At 40.5% G+C, this 23,483-nt stretch overlaps 1 protein-coding gene across 2 annotated transcripts in view; it reads right to left on the reverse strand.

Annotated features, from left to right (window-relative positions):
• Window positions 1–23,483, reverse strand: part of cdh22 (cadherin 22) — a 96,722-nt gene that overhangs the window by 20,806 nt on the left and 52,433 nt on the right. For both annotated transcript variants that reach the window (XM_028575564.1, XM_028575565.1), the window contains one exon: window positions 12,460–12,581. In XM_028575564.1, the coding sequence (XP_028431365.1) occupies window positions 12,460–12,581 (122 nt within the window). The remainder of the gene's footprint in view (window positions 1–12,459; window positions 12,582–23,483) is intronic.

Here is a 23,483-nt window from a genome sequence, read left to right on the forward strand (position 1 = left end):
TAGTTATAGTTACTCACTACTTGTTCAAAAAAGTAACTGAGTTAGTAACTGAATTACTCTATAATAAAAGTAACTCATTACCAGGGAAAGTAACTATTTGCATTACTTTAAAAAAAAAAATTGCTATATGTCAAAGAATTTAGATTTTTTTTAGCAGTTTTCACAAGTCAGTTGAAATGAGTAGAACAGACAGGTGTTTAACGTACATAACTTTCGATATTTATTGCACGTCGACAGACAGCAAGAGATTTATCCTGCACTTCAAGTATTATCTTTGTAAGAAAAGTAAACAGTTACACCATATAAACTTATATGACACATATACTTTTAACACCTGCCTGTCATACGGTTGACTTCAGCCTGTGTCATAGGTTTTTGTTGTGAGGCAGAAAGATCTAGCTTTTGCTGCTTGGAGGACTTTGCTCCGAGTCCTTCTTTGCTAGCAGATGGCGAGCTATCATCTGTGGTGGAGGTATCGCTGGTTTCGGCCACTAGCTTTGTAGATGCGTGTGTTGTTGTGAGATGCTTCATTAAATTAGAGTTGCTTATAACGGATGTCGACAAAGTCTTCGCTCCTGAACATAATGTACACATGCACGTTCTTGCCTTTGACCACAATTAATTTGAAGTAGTGCATATCTCCACCTTGAAAATGCCAACTTTTCATTGGATTGCTCCTGACTCGCCATCTCTGCCTAATCTGTTTAGCTGTTGTGTGTGGCGCGTGTGCTGGCATGTGTGTAAAAACACTGGCTCTGATTGGCTACCATGAAACACGACTCTGCCTTAGCCAATCATAAACGCTTACCTCGTTAAGTTCAAGTTCAAGTTTATTGTCATATACATATTAGTACAAAGTACCACAGCAATGAAATACAATGTGCCTTAGCACTCCCTCAGCACCAGTCAATAATAACAATTTTAAAAACTTAATAGTATTAAAAACATTATAAAATATCCAACATAATATATACAAGTGACTAAGTTCAGACCACAGCCCTCCTTCCTGTTGTACTATTGTTCAATAACCTTATTACCTGGGGGTAAAAACTATCCCTAAAACGTGTTGTGCGTGTTTGGATGCTCTGCAAGCGTCTCCCTGATGGAAGATGGGAGAAGAGATTGTGTGCAGGATGACTAGAATCCTGTATAATACCTTGTGCCTTTTTAGTGCTGCGTTTCCAGTAAATTTGTTGGAGTGATTCAAGTGGAACCCCGATGACTTCAGATGCAGTCCTGACCACTTTTGTCAGTAGATTAAGGTCATGTGAAGTAGCCCTACCAAACCACACTACAATATTACCTGTCAGTATACTCTCAATTGTACAACGGTAGAAGTTCAGTAGAATGTTAAGAGACATACCGTATTTCTTAAGACACCGCAAAAAGTAAAGCCTCTGATGTGCCTTCTTAATGGCACAGCTGATCTGGAAGGACCATGTGAGGGTGTCTGAAATGTGGACGCCTAAGAATCTAAAGGTGTTAACAATTTCAACTGGAGAGTTGTTAATAAAGACAGGTGTATGTGTAGATTTGTTCTTCCTAAAATCTATGATGACCTCCTTAGTTTTCCCCACATTGAGAGACAAATTATTTCTTTGGCACCACATGATCAATTTGCTTACCTCATCTCTGTAGGCAGTTTCATTATTGCTGTCAATAAGTCCTATCACAGTAGTATCGTCTGCAAATTTTACGATACTATTATTGGGATGTTTAGCAATACAATCATAGGTATACAGACTGTATAATAGAGGACTGAGACAGCAGCCTTGTGGTGCTCCAGTGTTTAGCACTATAGAGGCTGAGTATGTAGTTCCAACTCCAACTGTCTGGGGACGGCCTGTTAGAAAGTCCTGTATCCAACTGCAAATAAATTTGCAGAGGCCCAGGTCTAACAGCTTAGATATTAAAATGGAAGGTCTAATAGTATTAAAGGCACTGCTATAATCAACAAATAGCATCCTGACATACTTATCCCTGCCCTCTAGATGTTGGAGTGCAGTATGTAACACCAGGGATACAGCGTCATCCACAGCTCTATTTGATCTATATGCAAATTGTAATGGATCAGTTAAGGCAGGTATGCTATTGTTGATATGTGTCTTCACAAGCTGTTCAAAACACTTCATAATTACAGAAGTCAACGATACAGGTCTAAAATCATTCATACAGATAGCAGTCGTTTTTTTAGGCACAGGAATTATGATTGATTTTTTAAAACAATTTGGAAAGAGAGAGTGACAAGTTAAAAATGTCAGTGAAAACAGAGGCAAGTTGACTATAACATGTCTTTAAAACTCGTGGAGTAATGCCATCAGGCCCAGCAGCCTTCCCTATTTTCATAGATTTAAAAACTTTACGTGTATCAATGACTGAGACCTGATGTGCCTGCCTGCTGAACAGATTTCCAGTTGGGGATGATGTGTCTATGTGTGAGTTCCCAATAGGAAGTGCTCTGACATGCGCATGCCCAGAAGGAGATGGTCTCAACGCCAGTGTCTCAGCAGGGCATTCAAAGCGAGCATAAAAAATGTTCAAGTCATCTGGGAAGGAAGCAGTAGTTGTTGTGACGCCACTAGGTTTGGCCTTGTAGCTAGAAACCGCTTGTAGGCCTTGCCAAACGCGCCTAGAGTCCCCGTCAGAACAATATCGCTCTTGTCCCGGTGTTGTTTTTTTAGCAGACTTAATTGCATTCCTGAGCTCGTATCTCGCGGTCTTATAACGAGCATCATCCCCAGATTTAAAAGCCACTGTCCTCTCATACAATTTCACGCGTACATCTCTGTTTACCCACGGTTTTTCATTTGGGTAAACACGAAAGGTACACGTGGGAATACAGCTGTCCACACAGAATTTAACATAGTCAGTAACTGCCTCTGTGTACTCATGCAAGGTGGCAGAATCACTAAAAACTGACCAGTCAGTAGATTCAAAACAACCCTGCAAATTAACCCACCTCCTCAGTAGCTGTTAGCAAGGGATGCGTTCGGATTACACAGTTTATTCAATCAATGCATAGTAACGCACCGCATTTAACGTCCAGTAACGTTAATGGCGTTTTAACAACGGGAAAAGTAATTAGTTAGATTACCCCGTTACTGAAAAAATAACGCCGTTACCTAACGCCGTTCTTTTAAACGGCGTTATTCCAAACACTGCTATTGACCATTCAATCTTGTTACAGAGATTGGAACACTTAGTTGGCATTAAAGGAATTGCTCTAAGCTGGTTTAAGTCCTATTTCTCTGATCGATCTCAATTTGTTAATGTTAATGATAAATCCTCTAAGTACGCTAAAGTTAGCCATGGGGTTCCTCAAGGCTCAGTGCTTGGACCAATTCTATTCTCCTTATATATGCTTCCTCTAGGCAATATTATTAGGAAACACTCAATTAACTTTCATTGTTATGCGGATGACACTCAATTATACTTGTCAATCAAACCAGACGAAACCAGTCAGCTAGCTAAATTTAAGCGTGCATTAAAGATATAAAATCCTTGATGACCTATAATTTTCTGATGTTAAACCCTAACAAAACTGAAGTTATTGTACTGGGACCTAAACACCTCAGAACCTCATTATCTAAAGATATAGCTACTCTGGATGGTATTGCCCTGGCCTCCAGCACTACTGTCAGAAATTTAGGAGTTATATTTGATCAGGATATATCCTTTAATGCCAATCTAAAACAAACCTCAAGAACAGCCTTTTTTCATCTTCGTAACATTGCCAAAATTAGGAATATCCTGTCTCAAAACGACGCTGAAAAACTAGTCCATGCATCTGTTACGTCCAGGCTGGACTATTGTAATTCCCTACTGTCAGGTTGCTCAAATAAGTCCCTTAAGACTCTCCAGCTGATCCAGAATGCTGCAGCGCTTGTTCTCACAAGAACTAAGAAAAGAGATCATATTTCACCTGTATTAGCTTCTCTGCACTGGCTCCCTGTTGAATCCAGGATTGAGTTTAAAATCCTTCTCTTGACCTACAAAGCTCTAAATGGTCTAGCACCATCATATCTAGAAGAGCTCCTAATACCCTATTGTCCCACTAGAGCACTGCGCTCCCAGAATGCAGAGTTACTGGTGGTACCTAGAGTCTATAAAAGTAGAATGGGCGCAAGAGCCTTCAGTTATCAGGCTCCTCTCCTATGGAACCAGCTCCCGATCTGGGTTCGGGGGGCAGAAACTGTAATCGCTTTCAAGAATGAACTTAAAACTCTTCTATTTGATAAAGCTTTTAGTTAGGGAGTGAGGAGTTGCAGTGTTCACCTAACTGGCCCACCTGCTTCTCTTCATAATTGTTAGATTAATAATACATAACAAAGTAGAGGGAGGCAGGCCAGCCAAGCCCGATCTGGCAGGGGAAGAGTTCTAAGCCCGAAAAAGCTACCTCTCCTTATGACCTGTCTCTCTTAGTTACGCTGTTATAGTTACGCTGTTATAGTTCTAGACTGCCGGGGGACTTCCTTCCTTCCTTTGACACACTGAGCTGCTCTCTCCTCTCCCTTTCTATTACTATTACTATTACTATTTGTGTGTATCCCGTCCCAGAAATGCTTGTTACTAATCCTAGCTTCTGGGGAGTTTACTCCCCGTAGTCCTTATGTTTTTTCCCCCAGCGTATTTCCTTGGAGAACGTTGGCACCAAGATCCTGGTTCCAGCTGTTGCCGTGGTCCTGCTGCACTCCCTGCTGAGCTCAGCGGTGCCCTGCAATGTCACGCTGCGTCCTGCTGAACCCTGCATCCTGCTGAACCCTGCTGCTTCCTGCTGAACCCTGCAGCTTCCCGCTACATCCAGTCACTGTTCCATTATTAATGTGACTACTATTGCCACTGTTCATCACACCCCCAACCGGCCCGTCAGACACCGCCTACCAAGAGCCTGGGTCTGTCCAAGGTTTCTTCCCAAGAGGGAGTTTTTCCTCGCCACTGTCGCACTGCTTGCTCTTGAGGGAATTACTGTAATTGTTGGAATTGTTGGGGCTTTGTAAATTATAGTGTGGTCTAGACCTACTCTATCTGTAAAGTGTCTCGAGATAACCTATGTTATGATTTGATACTATAAATAAAATTGAATTGAACTGAATAATATGATCATCTAAATTGGTAAGCCCACATTACAGTAGGTACAATGCATAATTTGATGACTCTTTAATTAACGAGCATGTAATAAACTCATGTTATCACATATTACATATCACATATCATGAGCATAAGCATAGCCTGTTGGCTAGCCATTGATAGGATAGACAAAGTATATACACCAGGTTAAATAATTTATGTTACAATTTACTACCTTTTGTGGTGGTAAAGCTAGCACGTTTTCCCTCTTGCAATATTCATATGAATAAAAACTGTGTTCACCAGAAAGCAATGACAAACATGATGATTGGTTAAAATAATATATGTTTACATCAGGTTACATATTGTAAGTAGGATGATGATGTTGTTATATTGCCACAAAAAGGTTTAGAAACAAAGATCTGCTGATCCTGGCTAGACTTGTTTTTATCTTATTTCGTTTAATCCCGGTTAGAAAACCTAACCACTGATAAACATTGTTTAGGCTTGAGGAATTTCCACCTGCAGAGAACCACTGAAACAGCAAAAGGGCTGCATGAAAAGTTCCCATCACATGCACATAAACCTTTTTGCTGTAAACATTGACATGAACAGGGTAAATCTAATAAGATATTGCAAGAAACAGTGAATATTCCAGTCCCTCTTGTCTGCTGGTTTGTCTGATGCAATGTTAACATTTGAGAGACAAAGGAAGAGGCATTTGGTGAGTAGAACAAATGACTCACTCAGTCTCCTATGAAATACTGTCTGGCACAATTGTGAATCTGTCTGGCTTTTTTATCTTCTATGTTGGTTTGCTAATTCTCATTTTAGTTTGTTGTATGTCTTGCATCTGCCTGTATGTGTTTGTTTTAGTAGTCTTTCTATATGTGCATTAGGTGAGTAAGTGTTGCGCTCACGTGTTTCAGACAGGCTTAACATTTAGCAATTTCAAACGGACTCTTCCAGGGGTTGGAGGTTGGCGATGACGTGGCCAAACTGAGGTGATCTGTCGCAGTGACCCAGTCTGCCAGCTGTGAGATGGCACGGCAGAGCTGACAGGCCTCCGTTACCTCAGGCCATACTTAGTTTTGGGTTTCCGCCCGGCCTTTTTTCTGCACACATGGCACTATATGATATCTGTCCCTCTGCATTCAGTCAGATAAATACCACGAGGTGGGCGAGGAAGGGGCTGAGAGGCAAAGATTGTGTTTATGTGTCATTCAGTGAGGTGCAGCAGATTGAAAAAATGGGCAAATCAGGAAATTAATCCAGAATGGTAGAAAATCAAGAGGGGATATAAATCTTGTGAACTATAATAACTATAACATCACTAAGCTAAGATTTGTATTATTTTGGTTTGATCCAATACATGGCTGCATGGTAATACTGTTGTTAAACTGCAGCACATCTTAAAATCTTCAAGGCCCTATAGAAATTTGACATTTTGAGCACAGTGATATGTATGGCACTAAATTGCCACACTGTTGGCCTTGTTTTACTTGCAATAAGTTACATTTATATTTGCATTTATGGATTTACAATACAATATGAAAGCTATAGACAAGCACATCACTTCACTTGCAAAGATGCTCACTGTGAATCATCACACTTTCTTTTTGTAGATTCAAAGTGAGAACACAATTGGAAAATGACATGGTCAGTCCTCACTTTTTAAAAGTGTTGTTTGAGGATTAAGACTTGGCTTTAGGGGCTAAGGGTAGAATTTTTTATCATAGTGATGGAAAGGTTAGTGCATAGGTTCGGTTAGTGGTGAGCAACGCCGGCCCTAGACTTTGGGGGCCCCCTCATTCTAACGTGTTGCTACCCATAATGTCTCTCTCCTTTTGTCCTTCTGTGAAGTCACTTATTTTGCTTTCTCTTTCCATCTCTGAACATCAGCCTGCATAAGATCCCTAGAAAGCCCTGTATATAAAATGTGAGAAGCTATTTAACACTTTGGGTCATGGCCCTGGCTTGAACTGTATCCCCAAGCAAAAGCTGCTTAGCCTGTGTCACCCATTTTTTTTATTTACTTCTCTTGGCTACCCTTCCTCCTCTCTCCGCATGCATTCTCCCTCTAAACACAAACAAAATAGGTTGTGTTGCCAGCTCTCAAATGGGATAAAACCCAACTGCAGTTAAAAGGCTTAGGTTAATCTGATTTTCTCCGTGGTTCCACTGAAAGCTAGACCTGAGCCAGGGAGCTGACACTCCATGAACAAGACTGGGTGATAACACAGCACACAACAGGAGACAATGGAACGCTCCTCATTAGCTAAGTAAACCGGGGTTGATCTGCTGTATTAAGAGTGTGACAGTTAAGGCTGTGTGTATACATGTGTGTGGGTGTGTGCATGCAGTTCAATGTATTCCATTGTAGCATGCATCTGTGCAGGGACAAGCATGTACAATTGTGTTTATGATATCATTTGTAGTAAACAGAAAGTGAAAGCAGATTCAGCTGAGATGGACAGACAGGCTGACAGACAGACAGACAGACAGACAAGATGGATGAGATGGATGCGTTGAGGGTTATGAAGGGAAAGGTGCCCAGATGGGAGGTGAGTCCCCACAACGTCATTGTAAAAACAGCTTTTGGTCCCCAGAACTCACACACACACAGAACACAGAACATAATAACAAACACATGACTTGCTGACCTGTTTTCACAGAATGTGTCACATCATTAAATAATAATGAAAAAAACACCACCACCAACAGAAAACACCACCAACAGAAAGCACCACGTTATAAGCCATTGACAGCTTGATTGAACGATTCAGGTATACAATGAATGACTGTTTACCTATAATTAGCCACAATGAAGTCTTGCTATCAATCAAGTGATACTCATATTGCCTCATGAGTGAGTTTTAGCTGATTTGCAATGGCAACATGGAACTAAAAGACCACTCTTCTGTGAAAAGTTCTGAATCTCAATTGACTCAATTGAAAAATAGAAAATGTTGTGTTCGCTCTAATTAATTCTGCCAGTGTAGCAGGCCTATAAAGAAGGTGAGACAGGCTAGATACTGAACATAGCAGCAATAACTCTTCTTACTTCAGATTTCCTTTTCACAGAGGAAAGATGAAGTTAGGGCTCTGGGCACACAGGCATATGGATAAGGCAAAAGAGGGCAGCTCGCCAGTGTTTGACATCTATTCCAGGTGAAAGAAAAATTGACTTAATTATGCCTATTTCCAAGAGCTGTTGCCTTGTCCAAGTTTCAAAATTGATTAACAACATTCTGGGGAGCTAAAACTAAATTGAAGCTCATTTTACACACAAACATCTGTTGGCTGATGCTTATACCTCTGGGCTCCTCCTTTGGCAGCTTATTTTACTGAATAAATAAGTGAATCCTGGAAAGCAGTAGACATTAAAGTGTTTTAACATATCAGGCAACAGCCCTCTGCTTCAATAGAACCCTCCAATTTTTACCTCTGAATTTATATTGTAAGGTAAGAGAACACCAAAGAAAATCTTACAAATGTGGGAAACCTTAATGCTAACTTTACACTTCACAGCAAGCTTCAACAGTACATTTAATTTTAATGTCTGACTACAAAATTGTCAGTTCCAAGGAGAAACAGACCCAAAATGTACTTTTTCTAGTTGTAGTTTCCATCACAAGCTTTGTCACTACTACTTTAAAAAATACTAAAGTATGTTGGCTTTCTCCTCTGCTTTACCCTTATTTGAGTTTAAAATGCACATTAAATTCTCTTTTACACCTGGCTTGCATTTGAGACGCAGATCGATTGCACAGACTAGTTTATGTGGACTTCTCACATCCACTATATTCTAATATATAATTAAATAATTAGGACTATGTGACTCTGTTTTATGAAGTAATAAACAATAACAGATAATAATAATGGGCTATGTTAGCCCAGCTTTGTTCACATGCTGCCTCATGACAAACCTAAAAACATGCAACCTAACTACAGTGTCACTTGCTCATATTTATCGCAAACTCAAACATATGATTACACGTGTGATTTTGATCCTAAATAATAGAATAATGACAAAATTAAAGGATCTTTGCATGTGCTTGCAGGTGTGTGTGTGTGTGTGTGTGTGTGTGTGTGTGTGTGTGTGTGTGTGTGTGAGTGTGGCTGATATTTCATAAATGGCACGGAGCTCCTTTTGTGCTACAAAGGCAGAATGAGGAAAGGAAAACATGCATCAATTTATCAATGGCAGCGTTTCATAAAAGCTGTGTGACATCATCTTGTTTGCTTCAATTCCCTGGACCTGTGCAAGAGCTAGCTTGAATATCGGATATGGCCAAATTGCGCCAATCGGACAGTTGCCAAACAACTCGATTACCTCTCAAGAGACCAAAGGGTTTTAAATGAAGGCAGAGTGCCAGCACCTCTGATTTTCTTAGAGTATTGTGAATCAAAATCTCACTTATTGATGGGGAGAAATTGAGAAGCATTAAACTGGCTTCTGTTTGAAAGACAATTCTTTGGTTCAGTACTGTTTATCCTGTCATTCTCTAAACTTTTATTGGTCTTGCTTCACTGGAAAGGTATATATATATATATATATATATATATATATATATATATATATATATATGATAAAGTAATTCATTTTCTCATTCATTTCTTTCTACAAGTTGGAATGCCAACAATATAAAGGCTCTATCCTTGCCATTAATCAGAGAAGAAATGCTACAAACACCAGCTCTCGGCACCAGCACAGACACAGCGAATCCATGGACCCACAACATTTTCTTCACACCACTCACTCCATTTTTCAAAGGTAAAGATGCAGTGACTGATAACAACTAGTAGTTTTTTTAAAATATTATTCTGAAATAACATGGAGGAGAAAATTGTTTCACCCATGCCCCCAGTGGTTACCCCTGAGGCTGAAAATGAGCATGAGAAAGCTTTGACCCAGGGGCAGGCTAACACATTTTCATTCAATCTCGGCAGCAGACTCCAACAGAGCTCCACACAACCTACACAAAAAGTCAAAAAACTGGGATACAAAAATTGCGAAGAAGATTTTGTCAGATGTTCCTGTCATGTGAGGGCTCCTGGACTGTGAGGGCTCCTGGACTGTTGACTGTAGATAGATAGATAGATAGATAGATAGATAGATAGATAGATAGATAGATAGATAGATAGATAGATAGAGCTGAATGTCATATTCTCCTCTATGTACTTTGAAATCCCTTCCTTTGGCTTATAATTACAGTGTGAAATATTTTGCTGCATTTCTCTCTAATGAGAGCATTAAAAACCTTTTCTTTTACAATGCTGGGAGCCAGCAATGATCTTTTTGCTGGAAGACTAATCATCTCTCTGTGATTAGGAGCTGAAGGTTAATGTGGTCTCTCGCAGATAGGAGAGGGAGCGAGGTGGGAGTGAGGGAGATCAGACCAGACAATATTCTAGAATGGCGCAGGCGGGCGGCGTTGCAGAGGCACAGGGGGGCTATAAGTGGTTAAGAGTCTGTGGATCAAGGGGAGGAGAGGCCTGAGCCTCATTACACATGTAAATGCAACTTCCAGCATGGAGGCCCCATTTTAAAGCTTTGCTTTTTTAATTATTCCTCTGCTCTGCAAATGATAATTGGGTTTAACTCAGCCCAAAGCCTGTTGACTGTGTAAGGAGAATAAAACACCCTAATCACTGTGTCCATTTATAATGGTGATCAGTGGAAAGACCTGGATTGAATTTGTCTTGATTTTTCTAGACTCCCACTGTTGGATTGGTGCTAGATAATGATGCAACATTTAATTTTGTCACATGTTTGCAGCTGTATCACTTGTGTGAAAATAAAATAGCAAACAATGTAGCTTTTGTAATAAAGGAAGGAAATAATGATTTTTCATGAAGATCTTGTTAAATGACATGCAGAAGTATTTTTGACAGGCTAAATAGTTATACAAACGCTGTATCCATTCAAAAGTCCATTCTACGTTTGTATTTAGTTCAGCAAACAACCAGAGTGCTGGAATAGATACAGATACAATGTTGAAATCTGTGAAATATTAATCTTACTGACTTGCATCCAGCATAAAATTCTTCGGGAAACAGTTTGTTTCTGACATTCTTTGGCAAACTGTGACTTTGCCCAAAAACTGATTCATAAATTGCCTTTCGTAAGAAATCTCTGATAAATCATATTGTGCAATTGAAAACAAAAATAATAAGGAAATGAGTCATAGAAAGACATGATATGGTATTTTGCTTTGTTGTCGATGCACTGACACAGATATCACAATGTTAACTTGTGATAGTGATGTATAGGTGTATTCTTCCTTTATCGTGACATCTTTCTTACCTTCTCCACCTATCATCTTAACTTACCTAGTATCTTCAAACCCTTCTGTCCTTTGCCAGTTTATGGATTTTACATTTTAATGACAATGTACATTTATCTTACTGTCTGTATGTTAAAAGTGCCCAGACTCAATATCAGTGTTTCATTTGTCTCATATATGTATCATTGTAAATTAGTCTCTTGCAATACATCACACAGCACAGAATAGCTGTATCGCTTTCATGTTCCGTTACTTGATGTTAATGTCTAAATCAAGAAGAATGCAGATAGAAGGAAGGTACTACACATACTCCGAAGGTGAACACTGTCTTTGCTTCTATTCTGCCTGGCTGACCCACTTAAAATAAACCAGCTTTAACAACATGGCTTTTTGGAATAGAGAGCAGGTAAAATTAAGAATATGAATAATTGTTTCTCTGTGTATTTTTACTTTCATGATGTGTGATGCAATGCTTGAATTGATTTAAATGGAGTTATCACACTTCCATATTTTTGTGATATTACATATATATTGTTTCATTTATGACTTTCTTGTTTCATCTACTTCTTCCTACAGTACTATTGTGACTAATGTGTATAATGCAAAAATCAATCACTGATGTTCTAATACAGTATACTACCCACGGTTGAGTACACTTCAGCTCACTTCTCATCAATAACTAGCTTTGAGTTTTTTACATTAATAAATATGGTCTGCTGAATATTGTGTGGGCTGTGCACTAGTTTTGGTGCAGCCTTTCAAACTGAATTACCCACAGTAAGTTTATTTGTGGCATTGAAACAAGAAACAACTTTTTTCGTATAGTGTTATTATTATAATTTATTATTGCTTTGCCACAACACTGTTTTTAAGTGCCTTAACTCCTGCATTCATTATCATCAACACTAATGAAATTGAGGATCAATCTGTGAAGCTACAATAACTCAATCAGCACAACATTCATTTTTAACTTGTTGCTCCGTAAACAGATATCAAGTTTTGTCCATTTCATTAGGACTTTATAAATGCCCAGATTAAATTATTACTGTGAAAATACATATGAAATGATCTGATTGAAATTTTGAATCAGGAAATGTCTTACCTGGCCTGGTTTAGCATCTTCACATACAGAAGCTTCGTATGGTGTGGCCAGTTCAGGAGGATTGTCATTTACATCCAAAATCCGAATACTCACTGCTGAGTGGGACGCCATGGTGTGGTTGTCTAGGAGTGACAGAAAGAAAACTCATCAACGACATCTGTCTAGACACATTTTAATAGCGCAAAAAGCTGTGGCAGATGGGTCTTTGCATGACATTCCGTGACAGCTGCATTTGCAAAAACATTTACAACAAATGACGTAAGTGTAGTATAGTGGTTGGATAAAGTAGGGGTACCAGATCCAGTGCAGATTAACAGAGGATGGCAGCTGCTGCTAACATACCTATTTTGACACAAGAGGCTAGTGTACACAAGGTCTAAGAGTCTGTGGGCAAGACCCTTAACGCTCTTCTTGTACGGTGACCAGGTGTCCTGCTTTATGCATTTTTATTCCCCCAACCCACATATTGAGACGATGTCCCGTTCTAGATTTCAAAAGTTTAACCACTACAGGACAGTCACTTTTCTAAAATCTGGCTTTCATTGAAGGGCTGTGAAGAAAGCAGGAAAGGCTGTCAGCACGGAGATGTATTTGATGTCAATCAAACTGAGCACACGTGGGTCAAGTGCAAGTTAACCTGTCACCGTCTTCGCTACGCCCAACGGGGAAAATTGTGAGTCACTATAAAGGCACAAGCTATGCAGATTTAGGCGGATGGAAACTACCACAAAGAAAAGTAAATGCAGCTACAACAAAGCCTAGGAAACTATTGACTGGGAATACATGATTGAAAGCAGACTATCACATAATACCATAATAACGTTAGCTTCCTTTTAGGCTGTGGGAGTTGGTAAACTTGCATTAAAAAAATATATCTGTTAAGTCCTTCACATGTTAAAGGCCTAACCTGTAACCTGCATAGTCTATTGTGTGCTACTAAATCAACCAGAGGAAAAATCACAGAGATGTTACAAGCTAAGAGGCAGAATAGTAATATTAAAATAGACATATTGCATTTTTAGACCCTCATAGCATTGGTAAGGTGTCTCACATTGTCCCACACAAACGTTAAACCACATTTGGTTTGTTGAGATCAGCTCACCCTATCTTCTCGTCTGCCTTCAGTATGAGCAAGACAAGACTCAGATCGCGAGGGATGCGATTTACCACAAGAAAGCAGAGAGCTGGTTTGGCATTGTCGCTAAGTGCTGACAGGTTTTAATCTAATGTCTCCTCAGATTGCACCCATTACCTAAATAACACTTTATGGCACCAGTGAGTGACATAAGAAATGGAACCAGAGATGACATTTTTCTCTCTAGGTCCTCACTCTCTTATAATGACACAACAGTATATAGCTGTTTAATAGCCTGAGTGCAAGAGGCACACCTCAGCATGATGTAAATGACACAATTGCAATGTAGTGGTGTAATTTTGTTTCTTGTGCCATTTTCAACTACATAACACACAAGGAATAACACCACAATGCACAATGCTCAAGACATTTTTCTTAATGGGCCAGAATGTAAATGTAGAGTGGAGAAGATTATATAATTAGTACAATCAAAACCCACTTCAAATTAACTTGACTTCTCCTTGAATCTTAATTCCCATTCGTAATCATATGATAATGTCTGTTAGAGTTTCCATTTACTCATAAAACACTATGTACAGGTCAGAGCCTGAGGCCCCGAGTGTGTGCGTGTGTTTAAGAGGTGAGTTAGAGAGAGAGAGAGAAAGAGAGAAAGAGAGAGAGAGAGAGAGAGAGAGCGCATTATCTCTGTTTTACTGTTTTTCACAATTGCTATGACACTTTTTTCAATACTTTTAACAACTTTCCTAAACTCTTAACACAGTTAGCACAACATCCTTCTGTGTAGGCTATACAATTAACACATTTCTTGTTGCTTTGACACAAAATGCATACAGTTAACACAAATTTAAAGTGCTTAAATTTCTTTTACACACAAGCTCCACCAAAACCAAAACAATGGATCCTTACTGCCAAATTTCCAAATGCTTTCACACTGTATGTCAGAACAGATAACATCATGTTCTAAACCTAACTTGAAGTCAAAGTCAAAGTGAACAGCTGTTCAAATTGTAAATTGAAACACAAATATATCCCCTGCATTTTCTACATGCATTTATTGGAAACAGCTGATTGAAGTTATGCAAATACGTAGATCAATCCCAGCTGATTCCCTTCTAGGAAACATACTCAGGTGTTGAGGTTCTTTCAATCGCATGATCATATGGTAGTAGAGTAAAAGAGGACCTATTTGAAATATATACTGTAGATGAACACAGAAAATAAGAAAAATGCCTTCACGAGGGAGAGGAAGAGGAGTACCAGGACAATTCTGTCTCTATATCCTTTTTTTCATAAACCGTACATTCTATAAAGCTACTATGACATGGGTCATTCATTTTTTGTAATGAATCTCTGCAGCAAAAGAAACAAAATGGTGGCCGGGTTGGATCCGTGGGTAGAGCAGACGCACATATACTTGGAGGTTTATGCCTCGACACAGAGGTCCAGGGTTCAAATCTGGCTTGTGACGATTTCTTGCATGTGTTTTTTATGTCATTGTGCAGTGATTGACTAAATATTCCTGTTGGGAGAGAACATGTGTTAGTGTTTTGGAAGAATTATTTGATTTTGAGACATGATTGCATTGTTTTGGTAGACATAGTGTATTGTGTAAGTGAATTATTGTATTTTGAAAATCAGTGTTGGAGTTTAGTTTACAAAGTGTGATTTTGAGCATGAAATTAACTGTTTTGCCAATCGTGTGTTGTAGGTGTGTTGGTGCGTTAAGAGTTTAGGAAAGTTGTTAAAAGTATTGAAAAAAGTGTCATAGCGATCGTGAAAAACTGTAAATGAGTGATCTGGTCGCTTAAAGTGTTGGTCTGGATATCCTGGTCAGAGTACGTAGCTTATGAATAAATCAGTATACACAGCTGTCACCACCACGTTAATGCACCCCACAGAAAATGTAACAACATGCAGCTACTGAAAATGATCCAATGATGGAAAAACACACAAACATTCTTGCAGTAAAAACAGCTCCAGTGAATGAATTTAAATTGTTGTAATTATGTAAATATATGCTGATAGTTAAGTGCAATTAAGTAAACTCACTCTTAAGAGTGAGTACCTTCACTTTGTGAAATAACTGATGCGTATGTGGGAACTAAATTAGCACTAGTAGGCAGTGTTGGGCAGTAACGCATTAAGTAATGCATTACCTCCATTGTGTAATTTTTTGAGTTAATCCTTAGTAAAAAAACCTTTGTTCTTTCACAAATATGTGCTCATTCATGTCTAATTACTTCCACCAACTAATCAAAGTATTCTCGTAAGCGTAGAATGGGAGGGGGAGAAGATTACTCCCAACTCACTGCCGGCAGATTTGAAAGCCTGTTGAAGATGGAGGATTGCACCTATTCTCTAGGACATGTAACGGAGTTGCCAAGTTAGTTAAAAAAGAATTAAAACGACAACGTGACAGGCAAAGCAACAAGACCAAAGTTAATATTGGAGTGGCTTTTTTGCTCATAAGGAGCAAGGATTTTAAAAGGGACACCGAAGTTGCCTGCTTTCTTCTCAAAAAGTAATTCTGCCTATTTGTGTAAAGTTTTATAGTTGCTTGGCTAACTATAGCATGGTTGTGCATAACGCTAGAACGACATCTAGGATACTTTTCCTCGCGTCAATGATGAAAAATGATTGTCTACCTTGTCCATCCATCTTCGTCCGCTTATCCGGTGTCGGGTCGCGGGGGGAGCAGCTCCAGCAGGGGACCCCAAACTTCCCTTTCCCGAGCAACATTAACCAGCTCCGACTGGGGGATCCCGAGGCGTTCCCAGGCCAGGTTGGAGATATAATCCCTCCACCTAGTCCTGGGTCTTCCCCGAGGCCTCCTCCCAGCTGGACGTGCCTGGAACACCTCCCTAGGGAGGCGCCCAGGGGGCATCCTTACCAGATGCCCGAACCACCTCAACTGGCTCCTTTCGACGCAAAGGAGCAGCGGCTCTACTCCGAGCTCCTCAGGGATGACTGAGCTTCTCATCCTATCTCTAAGGGAGACGCCAGCCACCCTCCTGAGGAAACCCATTTCGCCGCTTGTACCCTGGATCTCGTTCTTTCGGTCATGACCCAGCCTTCATGACCATAGGTGAGGGTAGGAACGAAAACTGACCGGTAGATCGAGAGCTTTGCCTTCTGGCTCAGCTCTCTTTTCGTCACAACGGTGCGATAGATTGAATGCAATACCGCACCCGCTGCGCCGATTCTCCGACCAATCTCCCGCTCCATTGTCCCCTCACTCGCGAACAAAACCCCAAGGTACTTGAACTCCTTCACTTGGGGTAAGGACTCATTCCCTACCTGGAGAAGGCATTCCATTGGTTTCCTGCTGAGAACCATGGCCCCAGATTTAGAGGTGCTGATCCTAATCCCAACCGCTTCACACTCGGTTGCGAACCGATCCAGTGAGTGCTGAAGGTCGCAGGCCGATGATGCCATCAGGACCACATCATCTGCAAAGAGCAGCGATGAGATCCCCAGCCCACCAAACTGCAACCCCTCCCCACCCCGACTACGCCTCGATATCCTGTCCATAAATATTACAAACAGGATTGGTGACAAAGCGCAGCCCTGGCGGAGGCCAACCCTCACCTGAAACGAGTCCGACTTACTACCGAGAACCCAGACACAGCTCTCGCTTTGGTTGTACAGAGATTGGATGGCCCTGAGAAGAGACCCCCTCACCCCATACTCCCGCAGCACCTCCCACAGTATCTCCCGGGGGACCCGGTCATACGCCTTCTCCAAATCCACAAAACACATGTAGACCGGTTGGGCATACTCCCAGGCTCCCTCCAGGATTCTTGCGAGAGTGAAGAGCTGGTCCGTTGTTCCACGACCATGACGGAATCCGCATTGTTCCTCCTCAACCCGAGGTTCGACTATCGGCCGAACCCTCCTTTCCAGCACCTTGGAGTAGACTTTACCAGGGAGGCTGAGAAGTGTGATACCCCTGTAATTGGCACACACCCTCTGGTCCCCCTTTTTAAAAAGGGGAACCACCACCCCAGTCTGCCACTCCTTTGGCACCGTCCCAGACTTCCACGCAATGTTGAAGAGGCGTGTCAACCAGGACAGCCCCTCCACACCCAGAGCTTTGAGCATTTCTGGACGGATCTCATCAATCCCCGGGGATCTACCTTGTAACAAACGTAATCATATGTGTCGTGATTTCCCTGGCAGACAACTCACGTAATGGAGTTGTAACACAGACTAGCTACGGCTAGAACAGCTGCGTGTAAATGATGGTGATACTAAGAGTTCATTTCGGTTTCATTGACATTGTTCATACTGCTCAGAGAAATCACTGCGTTACCTGTGATTTTTTTTTTTGTCAAAGGTAGGCTTTCTTATATAATGATGTGATATAAACTCATCGTAATTTTAGCGAACGACAGCTCAGGGCCAGGGCAGGAAACGTTATGTTCGCTCTAGCCAAAAAGCTAAAAAACAATGACGGAGAGAGGAATCATTTCAACAGCTGGAAGTATTGTCATTACATAAAGGCTTTGATCCGAGTGGGAACATGGATGACATCCAACATGTCACTGTGAGCAGAGCAGAGCAGCATCCCTCTCCTCTCTCGCCTTGTGCAGGCAAGCACAGCGAGTTACTATGGTTATGTGAATTTGTGTCACCAGGTCCTTTTCATAATGTAAACCTACTGTACAGGATACTCGACAAAAAACTTAATAGGCCTATGTAAATGCGCGATAGTCTTTGTAACATTCAGTAACAGCCTGAATGCAGAATGTTTGAAGTTGTGCGGTTTGGCTGATTGTTGAGGTTAGCATTTGGAATTTCAATGGATAGACAGTTATTATTACTAGTAACTAACTATTGCTATTTAGTGAAAGTCTCACAAACTCAATGTGAATCCAACTGAAGGCTACCTTTGTAAAAATATTAGGTTCTATGCAGTGTTTGCTACAATTTTAACCTTGGGAAGTCTGTGCTGAATGTCCAGACACAAAGAGTTCATACAACAAGACCTCATACATTCTGATCTGCTATCCCTATCACACAGGCATGGATACATTTGGGAAACTACTTGGTTAAGTTTAGGGAAATCTTATGGTTAAAGTAAGATTGCCTTCAAGATTAAAATTCACTAACGTTGCCTGTTGGTAGACCTCACAATACCTCTGTTTTTGCCACAGTAATATGCCAATATGTATTTAAATAAACAACTTACACTCTTCCGGAAATAACTTGCATACTCCTAATTGTCACTTGGTCTTCTACCGGCCCTGAAGACTGGACTAACGTCCTTAAAAAATACCCTCAACTTCCCTCTAAAAATTCATTTTTTTATTCCTTTGGATCTCAATATTTACTTCACCTCTAATTTATGTCTACACAGAAATTATTGTTCCATAAAGAGGACATTACGGCTTAAAGGGTGACATGTTTGGAGGCGTGTTTGCTTTAATTGATAAATCTCCTCCACACTCAGCCGTGGTAATTGCTGTTTTCTTGCCCCACCTCAGCTCCACCCAGTTTCTTTTTTGTTGCCCACATTTGCTTTTTCTTGCTCCAGCAACCTTATTACAAGATGATGTCAAGGGTAAAACATCAGGCTTTAAAAAGTAAGAAACCTGCCGGTGAACTCAGAGGCACAGTGTGTCTATGGGCCACAAGTCGGATAGAAGAAAAAGACAAGAAAGGTTTACCAGAGACAGCTAGATAACCTATAATCAACCGACTTTTGCGGGCAAATTCTCAAGCTCTCTGTCTCTATCTCACCACACAGTTCTGCCCAACAGTGGCACAGCAGCTAATGAGAATGCTGGTTTCAACTAATAGCATAATCCACACATCAATGCAGGGCTTTAATTGACTGTGCATTTATGTTCTTGCTGCTCTGGCAAAAAGGAGAGAGCTCCACCAGTGCTAGATATCTCCTCTCTTCTTCTAATTTTGTCTTCACATTATGCTGCTGTCCCTGCTGTGCCTGAATGAAAACCAGCAATCATCAGATGTTACACATTTTACATTTCAATTCCCAGAATTGAAAACAGATGAAACAATATGAGAATGCCCCGCCTCTACCCACCCCAAACTCTCTCCATGGAAAAAAAAAAGACTTATTCAGTGAGACAGGTTCATTCATCTGGACCAAGTAGCGCCGTTCTAAATCTGTCTTCAGATACAGAAGAAGAATAAAAGGATTTCAACAGATTATTGGCATGCTCTGCATCTGCGCGCCACTCACCAGCTGTTGCGAATCTTTCAGAACGACTGTATAGTAGATCGCTCTAGCACTGCATTATACTGACATAACTACAGGGAAGACAGATAGAGGATATGAGAGTGTGTGTGCATGTCTTTGCATGCATGTGCGTGCTTCTATGTGTGTGGGTGTGTGCCTTTCAGGAGTCTCATGTGACCAAATGGCTCATCTTTTTTTTTGCTGGAGGGAACAGTTTGGTTTAAAATGTCACTTTTGTCAGGAGGGGAAATTGAGGATACAAATGTTCTCAACAGTGTCTGCTTCTGGTCTCTTTACCGAGCCAGAGGCCCTGCCACGTATAGGTACAGACACTACAAAGTATTATGGTCATTTTTCTTCAGTTGCATTGTGCCAATATTACACAGATTCACCAGTGTACAACCAAAATCTCTTTATAACAGTTTGCTTTATGTGTTTGACAGCTGCAAATGCTTTGTAAGTAAAAAAACAACAACACATCAGTACCCTATAAATACAATAAATAATTGAACAAAAAATATATATATTTGTATAAATATATATTTATATGTATTAGCCAAATTATATGGTACATGCAGGAAGGAAAATTAACACAATTACCCTTTATCAAAGACAAAGTTTTTCACAAAAAAACAAACAAACTTCAGGTGTTGATCCCCATATGCGTAACAGTCACTCATTCCCATTACAATATTCAGCCAACAAATATGGAAAATAATTTTCACCACTATCAAGATTAACCAGATTTAGCAACTGGGAATACACACATCTGATACACCAGGGATAATCAAAACATACTTCTAAATGCATAGCTTTTGTCTGTGCTGTGCTGGCTGCTTTACATTCATTTCCATGACAAAAAGGTCCGCTGAAGGACAAAATGAATGCAAACAACAATCTCGCTACACCTAGAGTATGACACCAAACTAATACATAAAATCCCAATTGGACTTTACATCTAAACACTAACTGAGACATGCTCTCTGAAAACGCTAAATGAAAAATGCTTAACGCACTAACTGATGTTTCACGAATATCATATCAATCATAAAGATGATTGTATGAAAACATAATTTTGCCAGCAATGGCATTAGCTTTTTTATGAGGAAAATGAATGTTTCAATCAAACCTGATCCAGATTCATAATCCTCGGGGAGCTTTGTTGTGGTCAAACAATGACACATGATTAAGTTTTGTCAGTGATGGACGTTTAGAGTCATCATAAAAACCTGATCTCAGCTAGAGTACATTTGAAAAGTTTTGACTATTCTGGCAGCAAAATTGTTAATCTCCTCATTCTCCTTCTGAGGTATCTACACAGTCTTGATTTTTTACTTCACTGATGTCAAGAAGACAAATTTCACAACGTAACACAACGTAATACTACATTACGAGTTTCGGACCTTTGCTGGAAGGATATTTTAGTAACTGGACCTCTCTGAATTTTAATTCAATACCCTGCATTAGAAGTTTGATCCTGGGAGAAAGTCCTAGAATACCTTAAAAATCACGCAGTTAAGAACGTAAATACATTAAATAAGTACAATACAAACATACTTACAAGTTATTTTTTTTTTTTTTTTTTTTTTTTTTTTTAAATGTGTCAGTTTTCCCCGGCCTGTTATAGGGTTCAACTGCAGATAAAGTCAGCTGGGTGTCAGTGTCACAGTTATTTCTTACTATTTCTTACTCTATTTTATTCATTTCTTACCTGTATTGCTTTTATTTTCATGCAGTTCTGTTGAATAACACATCTCTAAGAGCTTTCATGGAAAGAATTGAAGACTAATCAGTAACTAGAGAGGCGTGTCTCTTTCAGCATTCTCACTACCTATATTTTATGCGTACAAACAATAATCTGTATCACTGTTTTACAAAAGTCTTCAGCATAATTTTTTCATGACCTTATGATATGATGAAAATGAACTGGAGAGATGGCCACATCATAAAAATCCCCAAGAAAGGAGACCTCCGTGAGTGCAAAAACTATAGAGGAATAATGCTCCTTTCAACATCTGGGAAGGTGCTCAACCATATCCTGCTCGAGAGGCTCCAGAAGGGGGTCGATGAGAAACTGAGGGAAAACAAGGCTGGCTTCAGGAACAACAGATCCTGTGGAGACCAAATTGCCACCCTCAGGATTATTATTGAACAGTCCATCGAATGGAACTCGCCTGTCTATGTGAATTTCATAGATTTCAAAAAAGCCTTTGGCAGTGTGGATAGGGAAAGGCTGTGGAAACTGATGGTTCATCATGGGATCCCAGCAAAGATCATCAACATCATGAGGAGCACCTACCAAGGGACGAGATGTCAAGTCCTCCATGAAGGATGTATATCGGAGGCATTTGACTGGTGTGCGGCAAGGGTGCCTGCTCTCACCCTTTCTCTTCCTCCTCTGCATAGACTGGGTGATGAAAGAAACAACCAACAATAGACGAACCGGCATACAGTGGAGCTTGACCGAGCAGCTAGAAGATCTCGATTTCACTGATGATCTGGCACTACTGGCTCACACACACCATGAGATGCAGGAAAAATCTGGAAAACTGGAGGAAACAGCTGCACTGCTCGGTCTCAAAATAAACTAATCAAAAACTAAAGTATTGCGTATCAACAGCAAGAACAACACACCCATAACCATGGATCAAAATGCACTAGAGGATGTAAACAGCTTCACATACCTTGGTAGCATCATTTCAGGGGAAGATGGCACGGAAGACGATGTCCAAGCCAGGATTGGAAAAGCAAGGACAACATTTATTCAACATGTTAAACAATATTTGGAAGGCAAAAAACTTGTCACTCAAGACCAAACTGCAAATCTTCAACTCAAACGTAAAGACCACTCTACTTTATGGCTCAGAAACCTGGAGAATTACCGCCACCATACTCAATAAGTTGCAGACCTTTAACAACCCGTGCCTCAGGCGCCTCCTCGGAATATACTGGCCCAACACCATCTCTAACGCCAACTTGTGGGAACTCACCAAACAAGACCCAATAGAAATGCAAATCCGGAGGAGGAAATGGAAGTGGATAGGGCACACACTCAGGAGAAAGAAATCAATCACTAAACAGGCGCTGACGTGGAACCCACAGGGCAGGAGGAAGAGAGGCAGACCGAGAACTACCTGGAGAAGAACCACAGAACAGGAGATGAAGAAAGAAGGGCTGACGTGGCAACATCTGGAGCGGACGGCCCAAGACCGGAGAGGATGGAAGAGCTTCGTCGATGGCCTATGTTCCTATGGGAATCTTAAGGCCTAAGTGAGTAAGTGCTTATGATATGATAATAATCATTAAAAATATACTCTGTGTGGGAAGCACATTCCCTCATACACATTAAATATGATAAGAACAGCAGATTTCAGGCGCATTAAACTGCTTCAGCTTCCATAATCACTGCTCCTCCTGGTGAATAGATACATTCATATGGGGGCATCTAGGGGCATTAGCAGTCGGCCCCAGAAGGGTCCCAGCGGAAATGCAGCATGGTCAATGAAGGGGACCAGGCAGAAATTCTAGTTGACATGACTATCACATCACATGCTGGCTAGATTCCAACTATTGCTAACTAGTACCGAAGGGCAAACAATGTCAAACAATAAAATACACACACACACACACACACACACACACACACACACACACACACACACACACACACACACACACACACACACAAATAGAATTGAATGGAATTGAATAGTCAATTCC

This window comes from Perca flavescens, chromosome 4 (genome assembly GCF_004354835.1).
Source record: "Perca flavescens isolate YP-PL-M2 chromosome 4, PFLA_1.0, whole genome shotgun sequence".
Classification (NCBI taxonomy): domain Eukaryota; kingdom Metazoa; phylum Chordata; class Actinopteri; order Perciformes; family Percidae; genus Perca; species Perca flavescens.